Source organism: Cnephaeus nilssonii, assembly GCF_951640355.1.
Source record: "Cnephaeus nilssonii genome assembly, chromosome: 5".
Lineage (NCBI taxonomy): Eukaryota > Metazoa > Chordata > Mammalia > Chiroptera > Vespertilionidae > Cnephaeus > Cnephaeus nilssonii.
The window spans coordinates 29755757-29772151 of record NC_137076.1 but is presented as its reverse complement, the minus strand read 5'-3'; the positions used below and the strand labels follow the sequence as shown (position 1 = coordinate 29772151).

Here is a 16395-nt window from a genome sequence, read left to right as displayed (position 1 = left end):
GACCTGGACATCAACGTGGACGACATCGAGACCCCCGATGAGACGGACTCGCTGGAGTTCCTGGGGAATGGCAATGAGCTGGAGTGGGAGGGTGAGTGAGCCTGAGGTTTGCTCGTGGCCCCTGCCTGGCCCCACATGGCACTCAGCAGCCCTGCTGGCTTCCGGGGCCAGCTCAGTAGAGCAATTCCTCCATCCCTACAGGCTCAGGTAGGCAGGTACCCCGACTCAGGGCTCACGGGACACCCCCAGATCCACCTGCCCCTGCAACGCCATGCATGTTTTCCTTGTAAACCTGGGTGGTTCAGGGGGACATTGTTCTCAAAGCTGACCGAGACCAAAAGAAAGTGCCTCCAACTGACCCCACGGTGTTTGCGGGGCATTTGCTCAGGAGCAGCTCTCAACTGCGACGTGGGGTGTGGAGGGAATACGCCAGGAAGAGAGGGTGCCCGCCTGCACGCACGCTGGTCAGAGACAGACGCTGGGTCATGAAAGAGGCGCGTGAGGTCATAGCAGCTGGCCATCAGGGCTATGAGCGACTCAGGGGAGGTGAAGGCCTAGGGCAGAGGTCTCACCTGAGGGGTGATTCTGCCCCCCAAAGAACACTTGGCAATGTCCGGTGACATCTATGGTTGTCACAACTGGAAGTGGAGACCAGGGGTGCTGCTCATCACCCCCACAGTGCCCAGGACAGCCCCCCACAGAGAATGATCCAGGCCCAAACCTCCTAAGTGCTCAGGGTGAGACCCCCTGAGCTGGGGTAACTGGGTGTGGGGGGTTCCTCTGGAAGGGTGGTTAGAGCAGGGCTCGCTGGGGAGGTGTTAGCTGATCTGACATCTCAAGACAAAAGCACAGGTCAGGTCAGAAAGACTGGACGGTGGTGGCCCTGGGGACGGAATGAGAGCCGCAGAGCCTGCTGGGTGGTGGGTGTGGAATATAAAGGGAGGAAGGGGCCAATGGTGATGCCTGGGGATGGTGGGGGCCTGAGCAGCTGGGAATATGGCTGAGTCACTTCCTGAGGCAGGAAGCCTGCAGGGCGAAAGGTGGGAAAGAGGTGGATGTTTTAAGAGTGGGCTGAGCAGGAACGATGCCCAGAGAGGGGAAGAAGGCGTGCAAGGTCACACAGCAAGGCGCTCGCAGACAGGAGCTCTCCCCAGGTTGGCTGTCTGACACCCACCCTGGGCACGTTCCTGTATGCCGCGGCTTGGAAAAAGTTATTTGGGTGTGACTCTCTGACTACCAGGTCCCTCATTTCCCCCCGCAGCCTCAGGCTAACACCGTTGGTGAGTGAAGTAGAGGATACTGTTTTGCCTGTGGCCTGGGGCGAGAGGCGGGGGCTCTGGGGCCGTGGGCAGCAGAGGGAGCGGGGAGAGGCTGGGACGAGACATCAAACTCAGGCGTCCCTTCCAGATGACACCCCCGTGGCCGCTGCCAAGAACATGCCCGGGGCCAGCGCCGATCTGTTTGGGGACGGCACGGCGGAGGATGGCAGTGCTGCCAACGGGCGCCTGTGGCGGACAGTGATCATCGGAGAACAGGAGCATCGAATCGACCTGCACATGATCCGGCCCTACATGAGGGTGGTGACCCACGGAGGTGAGGCCGCACCCTTGGGGCCCCCTCCTGACTCCAGCTGGGCAACTGGAGTCAGTGGCCCTCTCTGAACCCCGGTCTCTTCAGGAGCCACGGGGAAGCTGAGCTCTCGTCTCTGGGTGGGTGGGGGTGAAACTCGCATGAGGATGAGACCTGGGTGCAGGGTGCACATGGGGGTGCCTAGGAGGATGGCTGGCGTTGCCTACCAAAGGCAGAGACAGGTCAGGGGCACGGGGCGGCTCAGAGCTTGGAGCTCAGCGAGGGCTCTGCCCATCTCTGCCTGGGCGCTCACTGGCTGCCTCCCCCCAGGGTACTATGGCGAAGGTCTCAGTGCCATCATCGTCTTTGCTGCCTGCTTCCTCCCAGACAGCAGCTCTCCCGACTACCACTACCTCATGGAGCACCTCTTCCTGTAAGTGGCCGCCGGCTGCACCCCAGCCACCAGCATTCCTGAGGGTCCCGGCAGTGGGCTGGACCAGGCTGTGAGAGCCACGTTGGGAGGGGGCTCTGCCTGGCACCAGGCAGGGGCTGGGCCACCAGCAGACCTGGATCTGAGTTCCCTGCTCACCCACTGGGCCTCATCGGTGCAATCATGGTCGTCACCGTCACTGTCACGTATTGAGTACTCACTATGTGGCAGCCACGAGGCTACGTGCTGCGTACGTGATAACGCATTCCATCCTCACCCTAACCCGGCGGGGTAGGTGCCTCCCATTCGACAGGGGCAGAGTCTGAGGCACAGACCATAAGTCACTTGCCCAAGGACACACAGGTACCGTTTCATTATGACGGAGACAGATAATACGTGTAAAGCACCGGGCAGATGACAGGCAGAGCTCAGGAAGTCCCGATTACTCACGGTCGTTATCAGGAAGATTTCCTTCTTACACAGCGGGACCTGGGTGCCAGGTGGGGCCAGAGGGTGAGCAGGTACCTGTGGGAGGTCAGAATGGGAAGTGGCCTGAGAGACCAGGGAACCCAGTCTCCCAATTACAGACGGGAAAGGAGAGGCTGAGAGAGAGGAAAGGATTTTTCTGAAATCCCTCAGAGAGAGAGAGAGAGAGAGCCAGGAGGGACCCCAGGCCCCTAACATCTGGTGCCGTGAACTACCCACTGTGGGTGCCTGTTCCCCAGCTATGTCTGGGGCTATTGAGACCCATCCCCAGAATTAGTGGAGATAGTAAGTGAAGCCATGCATATAAAGCACGGCACATAGTAAGTGCTCAATTAAATAGTAACTGCTATGCTCATTATACTCACTGACACAATCTGGGGTGGGCTAGTGTTAATCACATCCACCCCACCTGGCGTGTGCTGGGACAGCCAACAATTCCTGAACAGGTGTGGCTGGCACAGCTGGGGCAGGGGGTAGCAAAGGGAGCAGGTGCCACAGGACCTGGGGCTTCCTAACTCAGGATCGCTCTCACTGGGCTGTCTGTCCTCTGTGCCCCATGACCAGGTACGTCATCAGCAGTCTGGAACTCCTGGTGGCCGAGGATTACATGATCGTGTACCTGAACGGTGCCACCCCCCGGCGGAGGATGCCCGGCATCAGCTGGCTGAAGAAGTGTTACCAGATGATCGATAGAAGGTGAAGGGGCGGGGTGGGGCCCGCCTCTGGTGCCAGGGGACCCGAGCAGGGCTGGTTCGAGAGGGAGAATCTGCTCCATGCTCCCCCAGCTTCTAGTGGTCGCTGGCAGTCCTTGGTGCCCCTTGCTTTGTAGATGCCTCACCCCAATCTCTACCTTCATCTCCACGTGGCGTCTCCCCGAGTGTGCATCTGGGTCTTAAATTTCCTCTTTTTACAAGGACACCACTAATCATGGATTAGAGGCCCACCCTGCTCGGGTCGGACCTCACCTGAAATCATTCCATCTGCAAAGACCCTGTTTTCCAGATAGTGTCCCATTCTCAGGACCTAGGGGTTATGAATTTGGGGGGGAGAGGGGGGATGCAATTCAACATGACAAATTAAATTGCTCAGACTCTAATTTAGGAGAGGGACAGCCCCGCCACTTGCAAACTCCACCCAGGGGCGTGGCTTTACCGAGACTCCGCCCTCTCCCTGTAAAGTGGTGGCGCCTCCAGGGAGGACGAGGAGGCAGCCCCTCCCTCCCCAGGGCTTGCCCCAGGAGCCCATCTCGCTTCTTCTGCCTTCCCGCGCAGATTACGGAAAAACCTGAAGTCCTTAATCATCGTCCACCCGTCCTGGTTCATTCGCACTGTGCTGGCCATCTCCCGCCCCTTCATCAGGTGAGATTGTCACCTGCGTCCAGATACCCGCGTGGGTGGTGTCTCTTATTTTTAATCTGCATTTCCCAGCGTCTCTATGCTAAATGCGTGTTATTAATTTACACCCTTTTCAATCACAGGTATTGTTATTAAGCGACAAAGACGAGAAAAATAATAATCAGCTCTCGCATATTGAATGTTGGCTATACCTTTTATCATTTAACCCTGAGACGCTGGTGTAATCATGTACATTTCACGGATGAGGAAACTGAGGCTCAGAAAGGTCAAGGAACTCAACCAGAGTCACACAGCAAGGTCACTAGCCCCCTACACTCCCCGAGAAGGGAGCCCAGCTCCATTCACTCCGGAATTTGTGGGGGAGCCATTTAGGATGCCAAGAGGGTCTACCTACTCCCGGCCAATAATTCAATGATCCAGCCCGTGAAGCCCCGCTTGGGATCGATGATTTACCAAAAGGACTCATAGGACTCAGAAAAGCTGGTATACCCATGGTTCCGGTTTATTACTGCGAAAGGGTGAAGGTTAAAATTGGCAAAGGAAACGGGTGCATATGGGAGTCTAGGAGAAACCGGAAATGAGCTTCCAGTTAGCCCCTCCCGGTTGTGCCCAAAGCCCTTCTCCTCCCAGCGAGCACAGGTGACAACTGGGAAGCTCGCCTTGGTGTCCAGGCTTTTCCCGGGGCTGAGCCACACGGGAACGGAGCACCAGGTGGCCGAACTTACTCGGTCTTCAGCAACTCCAGAGATCAAACTGACATTACATGCCTCAAGGCCCCCACCATAAACCACACCATTAGCATAGACTACACGGCAGGATTTGAGGCCCCGGGTAACCCAAGACACTCTTACCAGGCAGGACAATTCTGAGCTTATAGCTGATCTCCCACGAGTACCAAGAGCCAGTGCTTTCTTTGCAACGTCCAGGGTTTGGGTCCTCCAGGCCTGCTGGGCTCGCCCTCAGCTGCACTATATAGAAGCACCTGGAAAAACAGAGCAAGGAAAACCAAATTTGGCGTGTTACATGCCCTAGTCAATCACATCAAACTGAATGTACACTTAACTTAATATCATGCCAAACATTGAATTGAGTCAAGATCCTTCTTCATTTCCACATTCCCAACTAAGAATCTGTGATGCGTTTAAGAGTCGGGCCCAGCCCGGCCAGCGTGGCTCAGTGGTTGAGCGTGGACCTAGGAACCAGGAGGTCACGGTTCAATTCCTGGTCAGGGCACATGCCCAGGTTGTGGGCTCAATCCCCAGTGTGGGGCGTGCAGGAGGCAGCCGATCCATGATTCCCTCTCATCATGGATGTTTCTATCTCTTTCTCTCCCTCTCCCTTCCTCTCTGAAATTAAAAAAAAAAAAGAAAGAAAGAAAGAGTTGGGCCCATACTTTGCCTTGAAGGATTTGCAAGGAAGCAACTTCAGGCGCTCTGTGCTCAAGGACTCATAATAGTGAAAGCAGGTGAATAATACACTAACTATGGGTCATCTGTGCTAATGATGAACCCACTGGGCAAAACGGAACTGCCTTCTGGCCTCAATATCCCATCATCCAAGGCAGATCATTCATTCACTCTTGGTTGCTATTCCTATGGCAAATTTTGAGGATCTTGTTTTGAGCTTTCAAAGAAAAAAAAGAGGGGAGAGGGGAGAAAAATGAACTTCTCCTTTTAAAAGCCGAGGAAAGTGGCCCCGGCCAGTGTGGCCCAGTTGGTTGGACATGATCTGGGGCACTAAAAGGTTACAGGCTCAATTCCTGGTCAGGGCCCGGGTTTCGGGCTCGATCCCCAGAAGGGCGTGCAGGAGGCAGCCAATCTATACTCTCACATCAATGTTTCTCTCTCCCTCTTCCTTCCTCTCTCTCTAAAAGTCAATTTTAAAAATCTGTAACAGAAAAGCTGAGGAAAATGGAGACCAATTCTGACCTGCAATCCAACCCTGAGGTTCTGTGATTGTATCTCCAAGAAAACCCCGGCGTGTTCCATGCTAATCGAAGGCTGGGAATGTGCTGCCACTGAACTGGAATTCTCCCCCGTGACAGCGCTCCCCCCCCCCCCGCACCCCCCGCCCCAACATGAGACAGAAAGCTCAGCTCACAGGCAGGCAGCGGGTCACAGCGGAGATGCGGGTATCTGTTTGCAGTGATGGGCATGGTGGGTGGGACCACACCCTCATGACGTAAGTTTTGCCTGTATTTATAGACCAGCACTCAGAGCAGCAGGTGTTGGCTCTGAGCACCACAAAGAAATCCTTCCTAACAAATCCAATCAGTCCGCCCTGAGCCTGCGGAACCCGGGCATATTCAGGCACAGAGCAGACAACCCTGGTGAGACTGGTGGGGACACGATTCCTGCCCGGGTCTGAGATCCACTCTCTACCTATTCACCCTTTACCCTCTGTCACACCAACTGGAGGGAGCCCTCGTGCTGTGAGAATAATTTTTTTAATAAAGAAATGCATTTGAACTGCACGAAAGCAGTTGGCATTGTTCATTCCAGTACACAAGGCTGCTCTGTGACTCCCCATGGGAAAACTCTGTCTTTCCCAATCAGTTACCATTGGCCTCTGCGAAGAAACCGCTTTATTTTTCCCTTATGGGCACTGTGAGCTGCTTAATTCACCACTGAATGCCAGAGAGCTGGAGCTGAATTTTGTTAAAATATATTTTATTGATTTTTTTACAGAGAGGAAGGGAGAGGGATAGAGAGTCAGAAACATCGATGAGAGAGAAACATTGATCAGCTGCCTCCTGCACACCTCCTACTGGGGATGTGCCCACAACCAAGGTACATGCCCTTGACTGGAATCGAACCTGGGACCCTTCAGTCTGCAGGCCGACGCTCTATCCACTGACCCAAACCAGTTAGGGCTTGAGCTGTATTTTTGTCTAATCTCTAAAAATATATATAAATCTTGATACTCTTGTAGACCTTTCACTGTATCTTTTTTTATTATTATTACTTATTTCCTTCTGTTTATTTTTTATTTTTAAATTTATTATTTTTTACTTAGCAAACTTTTAAAAAATATTTTTTATTGATTTCAGCAAGGAAGGGAGAGAGAGAAAGAGATAGAAACATCAACGACGAGAGAGAATCATTGATTGGCTGCCTCCTGCACACCCCCCACCGGGGATGGAGCCCACAACCCTGGCATGTGCCCTTGACCAGAATCCAACCCGGGACCCTTCACTCCGCAGGCTGACACTCTAGCCACTGAGCCCAACCAGCGGGGGCTGTTTTCTTCTTTATTGTACTGTTGTATTCTCTTGGCCTTACATTTCGCATTGTTAAAATTTTTTCTTTTCCCTTGAAAAAAAGTGTATTTTACATATCGCCAAAACTAGATTTAAGTTGAAAAAATGTTTTTTAATAACCGTGGGTTCAAAGCAGCGTGCTGGTGACAAAGCACAGCCTGGTCCAGCGGCCCGAGTCCGGGTTTGGACAGGATGAAGCCATTCAGCCCGAAAGAACGGAGGGTGAATCAGCCGTCCCACGTGTGCCTTTCTGTGCCCCGATGACAACTGGTGTTGTCCCCAGCAGGGACGCGAGTGCCAGGAAAGCATTCCTGGGAAAATGAACGCAGAGGAGCAATTCTTAGGTGGATGAAGAGAATACTTAGTCTATTAGAACCTCTTGCCTCTTGGCTTCCTTTAAACAACTGCGTCAGATTAGTGGGGATCAGGGCCAGGACCGTTCTCCTCTTGCCAGGGAGACCCCAGGCCTTGCTCTGTCCACCCCACTAGGGGTAGAGGGTGGCGACTGGCATTGGGTGGGGAGGGAGATTTGAGCGTAGGTGCTCAGGGCATCCTCGAATTGGGTTATGCGTGCCACCCTGTCTGCCATCGCTCCTTCTGGCTCTGGGTAACCACATCTTCTCCTCCTGGCAGCGTCAAGTTCATCAACAAGATCCAGTATGTGCACAGCTTGGAAGAGCTGGAGCAACTCATCCCCATGGAACATGTGCAGATCCCGGACTGCGTGCTACAGTAAGTGTCCCCATGCCCTGTGAGTGCCCCCACCTGCATCCTCAACGCCCCCAGGCTCCTCAGGTCCCCACTCAGCTGCCCAAGAACCAGGCGTGAGCGGGAGAGCAGCAGGAAGGAGGGAATCAGTGAAACAAACACGTGTGAAATTAGAAAGTACAGTGGGCCCGGGGACCTAGTGCGGGGCAGGGCCAGCAAGCCACAGCCCACAGCTTGTTTTTATAAATAAAGTTTTATTGGCACACAGCCACACCCATTTATTAACAGATGGTCTAGGACTGTTTTCAAGCTACAACTGAATTGAGTTGGTGCAACCAAGACTGGCCTGCAAAGCTGAAAATAGTTACTCTCCGGCCCTTTACAGAAATATTTTGCCCTAATGGAGGGGTGTGTAGACCAACCCACGTCAGTGAGTGTGTTGCTTTATCACGGCACTGTTCAATCACTGGGTCAGGCCAAATGTCTGCTGAGTCGCATGGACACCAGGTGCTGGGATACATCAACAATACAGATCCTCCCTGCCCTGGGGGCTTGCAAAGCAGCTGCAGGAAACATGGAAAGGCAGCAGGATGTCAGCTGCGGCTGCACTTCCTGCTCGGAAGCCTGGTTTACGTTCAGAACCCCCTGGGCAGTGTGCGGGCAGGGAAGGAGGGCTGTGTCTGACAGGCCGCTCCCCCTCTCTTCCAGGTATGAAGAGGAAAGGCTCAAGGCCAGGAGAGAAAGGTCTGTGCAGAGTGGCCCTGTCCGGGCTGGGGGCGGGGGGGCTGGCGCTGAGCTGGGCCTGCATGTGGGGAGCAGTCAATGGCTTTGGCTCTGCAGGGACCAAGGTCACACTAGAGGCCCTGCACTTCTCACGAGAACTTGGAGTCAGACCCGAGTTCAAATCCAGATTTCCCTACTGAGTCACAGAATGACATTAGGCAGATAAGAAGTTCACAGTGACCTTGGGGGTTACAGTGAAAAATCAGGAGCAGTGTAGCCCACTTGCAAAAGTGGTGGGCTCATGGTAATCTATACTAATAAAAGAGTAACCTGCTAATTGACCGTACCTTCGTGGCACCCACCAGCCAATCAGGAGTGAGTATGTAAATTAACCCAAACAAAGATGGTGGGTTAATTTGCATACGCAGGCACGACAATGCAAGCGTCCCGCCCCACCCTCGGCCACTCCGGGCCTCTGGGCAGTGTGGGAAGGCAGAAAGGCAGCTCCGACCAGAGCGAAGGCGGTGCCTGCAGCCAGGGGAAGGAAGGCCCATTCTTGCACGAATCTTCGTGCATCGGGCCTCTAGTCATGATGATATATATTAAGGTCTCTTTTTACAGAGGCAACACAAGCCCCACACTCACCACAACAGACCCAGACATGCCCGTTTAATACCTTATTGGCTCATTTTTCATTAATAAGATCCAGTATGTCACAGACCTTCAAGACTATTCTGGTCCCACCCAATTATAGAGCCCTTACTTAGCCCATCGCCTGGATACTTTCACATCCCTTGCCCCTCAAAGCCAGGCAGGCCCAGGATACTAACAGCATCTTACAGCCCGGGTATGTGAGGCTCAGAGAGGGCAAGGTACCTGCTCATGGCCACACAGCAAGTCTGTGAGAGAGTTGGGGCTTTCCACAGGTGGAAAGCATGTATCATTGCCTGGCTCTGTGCTAGAATCCAGGGACACAGAGGCGACTGAGAGAGATTCCTGGTCCAGAAGTTTCTTTAAATGGCAAAAAAGAGGGACACCTCACCCAGTGAGGAAAGCGGGTCCTGGGGACAGGGCAGGGTGATGTCGGCAGATGAGACACATCATGAGCAAAAGTATGCCGGCTTCACACAGCGTCATTTAATCATGACAGAGGGCAGCATGGAGGAGGCGAGGCTGGAGGGCGGGTGGGGCTCACCATCCCTTGCCATTCGGGGATTTTTCCTCACTCCTCTCCTCGCTCTTCTTTCCTTCCTTCCTTCTTCCTTCCTTCCTCCTTCCCTTTCTTCATTCATCCTGTCATTTTTTAAAATTTTTTACTTGTAGTAAAACTCACATAATGTAAAATTCACCATTTTAACCATTTTTAAGAGTGCCGCTCAGGGGCACTAAGTACATTCACATTGTTGTGCAAACATGACCACCATCCGTCTCCCAAACTCTATCTGCCAAACTGAAACTCTGTCCCATTAAACACCAACTTCTCCCCCAGCCCCTGGCCCCATCATCTGCTTTGTCCCCATGGATCTGACTCCTCTGGGGACCTCACACAGGGGAGCCGTACTGTTTCCCACACGGGCTGCACCATTCACCTTCCCACCAGCAGTGCACAGCGTTCCAGTTCACATCCTTGTCATGACTTGTTACTTTCTGTTTTTATGTGAGTAGGCATCTTAATGGGCATGAAGTGGTAATATCTCTTTCCTTTTTCTTTTTCTTTCCTCCTCCTTCCTGTCCTCCCTCTCCTTCCTCTCTCTCTCTCCCTTCTTTCCTCTCTCTCTCTCTCTCTCTCTCTCTCTCTCTCTCTCTCTCTCTCAGTTGTACTCCTCCTGCCTGCCAAGCTTTAGCCATGAACAGGAATAGAGACTAACACAAGCAGGACACCCACCTTCTGGCATCGTAGCACAGGGAAGCCAGCATCCATGGAGCACATGCATAGATGCCTCTGGGGGATACGCTGAGATAAATGCTCAGAAGGAATGGTTCAGGGTCTTTGCCCCTCCCCTGTCCCCCCTTCCGCACAGCTGCCTCATCTTCGTTAACCCCTGGGTGACCGCTTCTCACCACCCTCCCGGGCCCCGAATTTCCTGGGGCAACAAAACCCTCACTGCTCTCAGGCCACCGTGGGCCCAGGTCAGAGAGGCCAGCGGGGGCCGAGCTCCCCCGTCATCCACCCCTCGTCATCCCTGGTCTCCTCTCTGTGTCCCCAGCGCACGGCCGCAGCCGGAGCCGGGCCTGCCCAGGTCGGAGGAGAAGCCGGAGGCGGCGCCCGCGGAGCACAGGTAAAAGGCCGGTGACCCCAGACGAGAGAGGATACCCACCGGGCCTGCCGGGCCCCCCAGAACGTCCCATAAAAGCGATCACGATGTTAGCGTGTTTTCATGATCCCCATGTTACCAGGATGATGAAACACAAACACGGGTATGAACCAGCCAGCACGATGCTTACCCCACCGGAGATGCTCCGTGTCGGGGTCTCTTTTCCCTCCACCCTCAGCTGTCCCATCTGGGGCCACTTGCAGAGGCCGCTATTTAAACTTAAACGAATTAACAGCAAATAGCATTTGGAAGTTCGCTCCTCGATCTCACGGGCCACGTGTCAGGGCTCAGGGCTCCTGTGCTGGACAACGTGGACACAGAACATGTTACTTGTCGGCGTAAGGCCCTGCCCTTCTCCTGGGTTCTCCTCACTCGTTTATTTTCAATTGAGGTGAAACTCACATAGCATCCAATGAACCATTTTAAAGTACACCATTTAGCCTGGCCTGTGTAGCTCAGTGGCTGAGCGTCGACCTATGAACTGGGAGGTCACGGTTCAATTCCCAGTCAGGGCACATGCCCAGGGTTGTGGGCTCGATCCCCACTAGGGGGCGTGCAGGAGGCAGCTGATCAGTGGTTCTCTCTCATCATTGATGTTTCTATCTCCTTCTCCCTCTCTCTTCCTCTCTGAAATCAATAAAAATATATTTTTTTTAAATAAAATAAAGTACACCATTTAGTGCATTCAGTACCTCTCCTAGTTCCAGAACCTCCCATTAGCCCAGGGGGAGACCCTTAAGCAGTCACTCCCATCCCCTCCCTCCCCCTTCCTGTTTTAAAATCCACCAAATATCATCGACTGAAAGTCCTTAAGCGCCTCGCCCTGGGATATGTAGACAAATGGCCTGGCCCCGGCCCCTCCCTCGCCTCTGGAAGTCCTTCCCAAGTTTCTTGTCTCTGTCAGGTCTGCCTCCTGCATGTGACCCTTGTGAAACCCTCCTTCTCTTGCCCTTGGGGTCCCCAAGGGCAGTGGGTCTATCTTGGGACCATTCCCTCCTCTTCCCTGTATTCAGGACAAGCCAAGCACAGGGACCACGGACAGTGATGCCACCGAGAGACAGAGTTTTGCTCTCAGAGGAAGGTCCCAGTAGGTGACCTTTGTGCCAGTCCCTGTGGCTGTGTTTGGCCTCTCCAGACCTGGTGGGTCCCGAGCAACATTAGTGGCTTTGCTTCGTATTAGTGAAAGGCCTCGGCCCATCTCCTCATGACTGCCTGTCCTGGCTCATTTGTCACGCAGCAGACACACGCTGACACTTGCTTTGTACCAGATGAAGCTGAAGCTGGGTCAGCCCTCATGGGGCTCACAGGCAAATGCCCAGGCTCCCCCAAATAGGCAAATAAAGCTAAGACTCCTTCCCTCTTCCATAGGTCTGCTCCGGTCACAGAAGATCAGGAAACAAGGTGGGTAGGAAGCAGGGCGATCTTGGAGCCTTTTTTTGAAATGTTCTGAGTGGAGCCCACCCAGCCAAAGGGCACACCGTCTGCCCACAGCCATCTCAGTGTCCCTGCTTGGTTCTGGATGCCAGGAAAGCCTTCTCGTGTGTCGGGGTCCTGAAGACCACCCTCGAGTTCAGTGGTTTGCGAGAACCACTCAGAACCCAGCAAAGCTGCTGTGCTCATGGTGACAGCTTATTACAGTGGAAGGATGGAGTCAGGTGAAAGTCAGCAATAGGACAGCCCTTAATTCTCCCAGTAAAAATGTGGGCAACACACAGGAAGTGTTACCAACCGGGGTCACTCACTTGAGCCCTGGTGTCCAGGGTGTTTACTGGGCTCAGTCACATGCACAGCTGACTGCCCTTCCTCTCCAGCCCCTCCAGAGGTCAAGCTGACACCTCCCACCCTAAATCCCGTTGTTAGCATAGACTACCTGACATGAGCCAAGGCCCCAGGTAAACAAAGTCACTCCTATCAGGCAGGACCTTCCCAGGACTCAGAGGTAGCCTCCCAGGAGCCAGGCAAGAGCCACACTTTTCCTTGGAATATGCGGGGTTAATCCTTGACCACACATTCTCCTACATCTGTAACAGGGCCTGGACACTTGCCCTGATACTACCCGGGTGACACAAGAAGCCCCAAGCTAAGAAATAAACACCAAAAACAATCTTAGACCAGTACGGCTGAGGGGATACTAAGTGAATGCAAGTTCTCAATGCATTTTTGAAAAGACCGTCTCATTCCATGCCTTCTGGAGATGAGTTCACAGCCACAGACAAAATACACAAGGAAATCATCCACCATGAGAATAAGTCGGCAGATCCAATAATCAACAGAATTAGACCCCCTCCTGGGTATCCTCAGGTAGAAATGGTTAAAGACATAAAAGAAGGAATTATACAGAGTGACAGATAGATGAATGGACAGACAGATGGGTGGTTGGATAGATGGGTATGTGGATGGACGGATGAGTGGGTGGGTGGGTGGGTGGGTGGGTGGGTGGGTGGATGGATGGATGGATGGATGGATAAATGGATGGATGGATGGATGGATGGATGGATGGATGGATGTGGGACAGGGTTGGGGGGTAGATGGGTTGAAGTTTCCCTCCAGTCTGATTGGAGGCACCAGCTCTGAGGTCTGTTCTGCCGGGGCACCAAGAGAGAGGTCCCCTTCAGAACCATACTTGGAAGGTGGGGAGCGGATGGTAGGCCTTGAAGGACAGGTGCCACTCTTGCTGCTGAGGGTGCGCCAAAGCCAGATTAGACCATTCTTTTGGATTCCAAGTACATGGGACAGTATTTTCCACTTTAAAAATAATAATAGGGCCCTAACCGGTTTGGCTCAGTGGATAGAGCGTCGGCCTGTGGACTGAAAGGTCCCAGGTTCAATTCCGGTCAAGGGCATGTACCTTGGTTGCGGGCACATCCCCAGTAGGAGGTGTGCAGGAGGCAGCTGATCGATGTTTCTCTCTCATCGATGTTTCTAACTCTCTATCCCTCTCCCTTCCTCTCTGTAAAAAAATCAATAAAATATATTTTTTTAAAATAAATAAATAAAAATAATAATAGGGAGCATTTGAGAGTGTGCTTCCCAGCATATGTCATCAATTTGGCTCAAATAAACTCTTATAAAAATTCAAATAAAATAAAAATAATAATAACGTGGCCTGTGTTTTTCCCTCTCCAGCATGTCCTGAGGTGATGCGAGAACAGAGAAGAACACAAAAGAAAATACCAGATGCCAAGAAACCTCTGTCCGATGCCCTCTGGCCCTGGATCTCATCCCACCTCATCCTGAATCCCAGTCCTCGGAGGGTTCCTGTCTCCTCCACCCATCTCTGAAACCCAGCATCCTTCTTAGCTGCTTGAAAACACTTTTTTTTTAATGATGCAGTAGAAATGCATTCTGGGAAAGAATCCGGTTCTCAGCCCTCTACCTTTCCAGACTCGTGAGCTCACAGCCAAGAAGAGGGAAGCACAGGGCATGGCCCGTGTGTCCTCTGGCCTCAGAGTCCCCGCCCACTCCACAGAGTCCTGGTGTAAGACCTTCTCTTGCTTGACACTGGCCCAGGTTGGAGCCATAGATGCCCGCCGGCTCCCTGGCCAGATCTGGAATTCGTTCTTGTGCCTTTCCTCCCAGAATGGCTCCCGCAATCCTGGGCATCTGGCCAGGAAGCTTAACCCCCCCAACAGAGCTGTGCCCTGGGCACCTTCAACCTCATGGCTTTTCATTTGACTGGCACCCTTTTCCTCCTATGACAGTGATGGGCAACCTTTTGAGCTTGGTGTGTCAAACTTCGCCAAAAAACTGAGCATAACTCGGGTAGTGTGTCACTTTGAGGAAAAACTAACTCCAAGACTCTAGTCGCAAATGTTTCATCTTCAGGAGCAGCAAATGTTTCATCCTCGGCATGCGGCCGCGTGTCATCAGAAATGGCTACGCGTGTCAGTGCTGACACGCGTGTCATAGGTTCGCCCTCACTGTCCTATGACATCGACGCGGGAGCATTGGGGCCCACAGCACAAGTGAAGCTGCCACTGGTCATCCTTGTCCTACAGTCACAAAATCACACACCCTCTCAATCTAGAACTTTCTCCAGCCCCTTTAATGCAGATGCCAGGCCACAGGGCAATCGATCAATCCCTCCAAAGGGAATGCGCTGTCCCAACTTCCCAATCCCCCAACACAGAGTTGGGGTGTGCCCCTTGGATTCCCACCAAGAGCAGAGGCCGAGAAGCCGACTCTGAAACAGGCTCATCCTGGAAACACAGACCAAGGAAAAGGAAGAAACAGGGTATTGGTGTTTGTTTGTTTGTTTGTTTCGAAGGTCACCTGGGGATATAAGTTCCAGTGGACTGGATGCTGCAGCCACCTGTATTCAAAGGAGACAGACTTCTCTACTATGGTCCAAACACCAGCCCGGTGGCCTCTAGCGGTAGTGAGTTCCCCGTCTCTGGCGGTATTTAAGAAACGGCTGGACTGTGCTTGCAGAAAATGGTCCTCTGTGCCCCCTCCAATCCTAAGAGTCTCTATTTCTATGAATCTGAGCAAAAGTTGAGCAGGCACACACCCCGGGCCCCTCTTTCTGGCTCCGAAGCTGGCTTCTTAGCTGGTTGTCATCGAGGTTCAGTTGAACCACCCCAGTTTCCGAGTATGAGGTTCTTGGCCTCAGTAGAAATGTCTGATGCTTCTCGACCTGGCGTGGCAGGGGGCTGCGTTTAGAGCTATCCCAACAACAAGAGGGAGCTAGTGGCATTTAGTACTAAGAAAAGGGAGGCCCAGTGCTTTGCCACATCAAGGAATTGTCCCGACGCCAGCAGCTCCTGCCTTGAAAAATGCCAGGTTTCTGAGCTGCTTGGGCCTGCATGTTCTGGGACCCAGCATTGCCCTCAAGAGGCCAGGACATGTGGGGGCCCGGTGGGGTTTTTTAATTTGTAGTTCTGCTCTCTTTCCCGAATGTCACATAAAGGACAGGGACCTTGTTCTGGGCCCAGGTGCATCCCCTGGAGCCTGAGGCAGCAGGGGTTGGTGGATGGGCCTCTCTAGGCTGCCCTGCAAAAGGCCCCTCTATCCCAGGCCCTAAGCTCCAGGTTCAGGTGGCCAGCCTTGCTCATCTGGGACCGACATGGTCCTGAAAGGCCCAAACTCCACCCCAGTGAATGCAGTAACTCCTGGAAGGCCGGTGCCCTGCTGCAAGGGGAGGGGAAAAAAAAAAAAAAAAAGGGAGCCAGGGATAGGAAGCAATTCATTCTACCCAATCCCAGGATCAGTAAATGCCTGCAGAGGCTATAGACGGACAAAGGTGCTGACCCCATTCAGCCCTCAAGGACCCTGCAGGCTAAAGATTCTGGCCACACACAATTCCAACAGGTTCGCCGTGGTCTGCCACCGCCCCTCCGGACCACCAGCACCACAGACAACCATTGGACAAGCAGAACCAGGGACCCCAACTCAGCCACAGCATCCTTCCAGAACCAAGAGAGACCCCAGAGGAGGCGCTCTCCCACCAGCCACCTGTCGCAGGGTGAGCCGTTCTGCAGCACAGTTCCGTGCAAACAGGGCCGCCGTGTCCAGCCAGGCTGCTACCCCACCCTCTGAAACCGGCTTTGG

At 53.2% G+C, this 16395-nt stretch overlaps 1 protein-coding gene across 1 annotated transcript in view; it reads left to right on the top strand.

Moving 5' to 3' along the window:
• Window positions 1-12724, top strand: part of ATCAY (ATCAY kinesin light chain interacting caytaxin) — a gene marked incomplete at both ends in the record, with an annotated part of 27208 nt that extends 14484 nt beyond the window's left edge. The window contains 10 exons of the mRNA XM_079773077.1: window positions 1-91; window positions 1408-1593; window positions 1900-2002; window positions 3050-3181; window positions 3757-3843; window positions 7733-7831; window positions 8516-8551; window positions 10738-10809; window positions 12214-12246; window positions 12706-12724. The exon at window positions 1-91 is cut by the window's left edge and continues 131 nt beyond it. Of these exons, the coding sequence (XP_079629203.1) occupies window positions 1-91; window positions 1408-1593; window positions 1900-2002; window positions 3050-3181; window positions 3757-3843; window positions 7733-7831; window positions 8516-8551; window positions 10738-10809; window positions 12214-12246; window positions 12706-12724 (858 nt within the window). The remainder of the gene's footprint in view (window positions 92-1407; window positions 1594-1899; window positions 2003-3049; window positions 3182-3756; window positions 3844-7732; window positions 7832-8515; window positions 8552-10737; window positions 10810-12213; window positions 12247-12705) is intronic.
• Window positions 12725-16395: the final 3671 nt, after the last annotated feature.